Consider the following 5048-nt stretch of genomic DNA (forward strand, 5'->3'; position numbering starts at 1 on the left):
TATATTCATTAATCATACATTGAATAAACTAAGAAGTTAACAAAACTTTCAAGAACAGCTTGGCTATCACTACTTATGCCGAAGTACTTCCTGTGCCATTTCTTCCCAATAATCCAGCAAGCTACACTTAGTATCATATAAACATTTGATAAAAAGAATGACTTTGTACTTGAAACAAATTATTGGTTTCATCTTTTAAGTGCAATTCAGATCCAAAAGGAGACAATGAGATATTGGACCCGTCAGTATAAAATATATTAGTTTACTCTTTAGACTAGTTTAGATACAAAATGGACAACTAAACTCAATAGTACAATATGGGACTAACTTTCTCATTTCTCAAAGATAATGTAAATTAGTATTAAAGTTTTTGACCTTAACTCTATCCTATATTCAATTAAATATTTATTTAAGTAATGATTATTTATTTAGAATTAAATATATTAACTCACGCACTACATATAATTTCAAGATATAAATAATAATTTTTGTAGAAATATTCATAAGAAAAACAAAAACGATTGTAATTTTAATCTTCTTTAATTACCCATTGAATTAAAGAAGTTATCCAATCTAGCTTTTCTGAGTGCATTCTTCTCTTTTAATGATTCCTGTCAATAATAACAATAATTAAAATTGCTGTAATAATTACATCGATGATATAATCATATTTAATGAAAACTTACCTTTTGTCGATGACCGAGGGAAAAGGATGGTGGAGAATTCAAAGAATTTAATTCATCTAATCTATTCTCTGAGAACGAAAGAGCTTGATGTTTTCGAAATTCGTTTGTTACGAATGGATGATTTTTCTCTACATTCTCCTTCTTATTAGCAAAATAATTGCGTTTTGTTTTTTCGTTGATCTGAGCAATATACTCTCTAGGACTATTAATACCACAAAGTAGAGATTCAGCACCACCTTCAGTTGGTTTATCTGTTTCATTACTTTCTGGAACGTTATGTTCAGCCATTACATTATTTAATCCCAATCTGTAGTTATCGTCTAAAAATTATTATTTTATTAAGAATTCTAATTATTAATGTTGTGAAAAAAAAATAAATAAGCTAGCTATTCAAGCAAATGTTATCAAAAATTTAGCTTACACTTAGAAACTCTACTTTTTATCTTTTTATTCTGTTCAATCTTATTATTTTGCTTCTTTGTCTTCTTAACATCTTTGTAATCATTTTCTGCAACAATTGCTTTAGCATTTGATATACTTTTATTAACCATGGCATCCAAGTGCTCAAATATACGGTCGAAATAAATTGATTTCCCGCCAGTATCTTTAGAAGTAGGCTCTGAGGTTTTTCCACCTTTTGATTTTGATCTATTTCGTGTTTTGTGTACTTCATCCAAATTTTCATCATCGGAACAAGCTAATGTAAGCGGTTGCCGTTCACCAATAGTAGTGGTGGAATCAGTAATGTTAATGTCTACGTGAAGTTCCTCTTTCATTGTATCTGCAACGTCAGATTCTGCGCCCCCACTAATGCGATATTGCTTTAAATTCGATTTTATTTCTTCCGATACAGGTCCCAAAAGTTTAAGCATATTTTCAGCATGCATGTTCTGTATACTTGGTTTTTTCGGAACAGCAAGTGGAGAGTACCTTACGCGCGGTGTGTCTAAGGGAGAGAGCTTACCTTTAAGTTTCTTACTTCTTTTGTAATCATCCATGATCTGAGTTGTGAGCAAACGAATTTGCTGTTTACTTCTAGGTCTAACGTATTTTATTAAAGGATTATTACCACCAGAATTGTATTTACCATAAATTTCTTTTATAGATGGTTTAGCTCGAAGACTAGAATTAATTGAAGAACTCATAGAATTCTTGTTCCCAGTAGTTTTGTTGGAAAGTTTATTATCTTTTTTGGGGGGTATCTGTAAAAATGTGATTTTTAGCTAAAAATAGTGTCAAATTTAATGCAATGATATTTACAAAATTCTTATTGGAAACACTGTTGGCGGTAATGTTCTCAACAGACAACTTAGCTGGAATACCAGTTTCAATATTTTTAACGTAAATACCACCACTTTTCACATCAGCAAAAGGTGAATTCCATAAAATCGATACTTCTTTGTCATCAACGGCTGACTTTAGACCAGACGTAGAAGTTACATTATTTTGAGAAACACTTTTTACCTTTTCAATTTCATTGCGAGTTTTAGTTGATGTCACAGGTACTCTAATATTCTCTTCAGTTAAGTCAATTGGCTTAATGATAAGCAAATCATTAAAATAATCACTAGAAGCGGCTTTGGATTTTGTGGAAGAATTGCGTAAAATTGATACCGGCTTACAGTTTACAGGTAATTTCGCATTCTCCTTGGGTGAGGATATAAATGTCTCAACATTACTAAAGCGAACCTGTTTAATTTTTTCTGGAACATTTCAAAAATATATCAAATAAAATATTATTATTAGTTTATTTAATTAGTATTTCTTATTCGCACATACTTTTATTTTTGGTTGTTTCTACTAAAGAATCTATATAAGCAACTTTAGTTTGTGGTTCCTCGTCGTGAAACATTATGATTGCTTTAAAATTTTGTATATACTTTGTAAAAAAAATATATATAAATAAATGAAAATATTTTTCATTTTAATAATTGATTTTTTCTAAAAGTATTCGTCTAATTTCGCCTGCTACCATTTTTCATCATTGATTCTATTATAGTTATATATTAGAACAAATATATTAATAAACTTCAGAGTTTAACAAAAACACGAGCCAAGCAATGAAATCAAGGGAAGGAAGAAAATCAATCTATTTCAGAAACCCGAATTTGGAAATTTTCTCAGTTGAAGTACTTTTTCAGCTTTTATACCTTAAAGCTATTTATTGCATTAAGAGATCGAATTATATCTTGCAAGGACTCAAAGTACATCTACGGTGCTTACGTACATTAGATTCTGTAATAGTTGAATAAAACTAGGTTTATTATATGTACATAATAATATATTATCGTTTTAATAAAATATTCAGTTTGAAAACTATTTACTAAATCTACTTTTGTAAATTCTATACATAGAATCTAAACTATTAACTCATATTTCAAGTCCTATACATTTTTTAAGATTCAACACGTGAATATATTGTTACCTAATCTTTAAATATTCAAGTTATAATAATACAACGTTTCGCAAAATGCAATAAACTTCAAGGATTCATATGAGTAGCACAATCAAATCAATCAAACGTTCTAGGCTTCACTTTTACACATATATACAATAATCAATTATTACTCACAATTGCCTAGTTTCCCTCAATAACTTAATACCACGGTATCTGTGCTGACGGACCATTTTGAAACAAGATGGCATGCTATGATACTAGGTCCACCCTTTAATGACTTTTGCCATGGTTGTGGCTCTGAGAATGAGGAGGAAACAATGCACCATCTTATGTGTCAGTGCCCATCTTTAGCTTGAAGAAGATTAAAAATCTTTGGGGCGCCTTTTTTTACTGACCGGAATGAGCTGTCATTCTGTAAATGCGCAACAAAGCTATACCTGTGGTACCATAATGGGCCATTATTTGAACTCAAGTGAGCTTTTGGATACAAGACCACCAATCCAACCTACCTACCATGTATACAATAACAAATAGTTGTTCTAGTAAGAAGTGTTTAGAAGCATAATAGATAAATACAGCATTGCATATCTATACATTTATACGTCTGTATATGTTTTTGAAAAAGAGCGTCCGGGTCGTCTAAAAGAAATAACAACTGAAAAATATTTTTAAAAAAACACCTTATTGGATGTTCCAAAAATTGAATTGCATGAGATAACATAGACGACAAACATATCATATTAAAGTGTATAGAATATTTAACATAAATATTTGAGTATGAAAACGCTTTCGGCAAGATAAGTGCCGCGTTTACTCCCAATTGGTCAAAAACGAAAACAACAAGGACATCGTCATTCAAAACATTGTTTGAAAATGTTTAAGCACAATCTAGTTAACTCTGGGGATCGCGTAGTAACAATTAATGAAATATGGATCCATTATTTCACAACTGAGGGAAAACAACAAGCCAGAGAATGGAGATAGAAGTAGTGGTCCTAAAAGAGTTTTGACTTCCGTATTAAGGGATTCTAGTAGAATAATTTTCATAAACTATTTGGAAAAAGAAAACATAGTAATATCGAACTACTATTGCTTGTTATTGGATCGACTGTCGAGAGATGAAAAAATCATGAAAAAACGAACACCCATATTTGGTACGTTACGAATTACGGTACGAATTGCTTCCTCATCCGCCGTATTCTCCAGATTTGGTTTTCAGTGACTTCATGCGAATTGCACTTTTACCTACAGATTCAGGTTTTCTTAACAGGACTGAAATGAAAATCATAACAAATTGCCTAGTAGAGTATATAATCTCCGCTGTCTTGTTTAAAATGTGGGACAATATCATGTGACAGAGTATCATGTCATGGAGTTTTAATATGGTTTGGAATATACCATGGGACTTAAGTTGGCATTATAACACTGATAGGCTTGTACTGATAAGGCGGTTCAATTAATTAATTTTCTATTTCTATCAAATTTTTTTACTGATTAACTTACAATTTAATAGTTTCTTATATAGTTTCTTTCATTATTTGTTACTCTATAAAAATATGTTACCACTTACCACTACGAAATTTTTTGCTTTCCATTGATGAAAATTTTTAATTTTTATGAAAGGGTTGTATCTAATTATTCTATAGTTGAGAACATAACCAAAAAATGTTGATTTTATTTATTTTTCAAAAATTTGTTGTATTGTAGAAAAAACTATAATTTGGTTATGAAAAAAAGTGTTTTAGTTTAAATATATTAAATAATGATTAATTTTTTAAGTTTACTGCGATGACTTTAATCATTTAAAATTATACATACTGTGTTGATTAAATTTAAATGAAATGACAGCGGGTATATTCTCTTCTAGGTTATCGACTAGATTAAATTATAAGTTCAATTAAATTTAATTAAATTATAATTATTAATTGTTTTATACACTTATAGACTTATTGAACTTTTGTTGT

General features: G+C 29.9%; 1 protein-coding gene across 2 annotated transcripts; it reads right to left on the reverse strand.

Annotated features, from left to right (window-relative positions):
- Window positions 1-433: 433 nt before the first annotated feature.
- LOC119672626 lies at window positions 434-4792 on the reverse strand. 2 transcript variants are annotated; one of them, XM_038083725.1, is made up of 5 exons: window positions 4655-4792; window positions 1947-2389; window positions 1108-1888; window positions 687-1006; window positions 434-611 (listed from the first exon to the last, which is right to left on the reverse strand). In XM_038083725.1, exons 1-5 carry the CDS (start codon window positions 4677-4679, stop codon window positions 540-542), a joined length of 1641 nt encoding a protein of 546 aa, XP_037939653.1. In that variant the 5' UTR covers window positions 4680-4792; the 3' UTR covers window positions 434-539. The 2 variants fall into 2 exon arrangements, with proteins under 2 accessions (XP_037939653.1, XP_037939652.1); XM_038083724.1 differs by lacking the exon at window positions 4655-4792 and adding an exon at window positions 2466-2564.
- Between the last annotated feature and the right edge of the window lie 256 nt (window positions 4793-5048).

The sequence above is a fragment of the Teleopsis dalmanni genome, chromosome 1 (assembly GCF_002237135.1).
Source record: "Teleopsis dalmanni isolate 2A chromosome 1, ASM223713v2, whole genome shotgun sequence".
Classification (NCBI taxonomy): Eukaryota; Metazoa; Arthropoda; class Insecta; order Diptera; family Diopsidae; genus Teleopsis; species Teleopsis dalmanni.

What these genes read in the sequence shown, in the direction of transcription:
- LOC119672626 (XM_038083724.1), bottom strand. Translation starts at nt 2,538, where the DNA reads ATGTTTCACGACGAGGAACCACAAACTAAAGTTGCTTATATAGATTCT. An exon ending in AGAAACAACCAAAAATAAAA is followed by an intron (nt 2,390 to 2,465) that starts GTATGTGCGAAT and finishes GAAATGTTCCAG; the next exon opens with AAAAAATTAAACAGGTTCGC. An exon ending in GTGTTTCCAATAAGAATTTT is followed by an intron (nt 1,889 to 1,946) that starts GTAAATATCATT and finishes ACATTTTTACAG; the next exon opens with ATACCCCCCAAAAAAGATAA.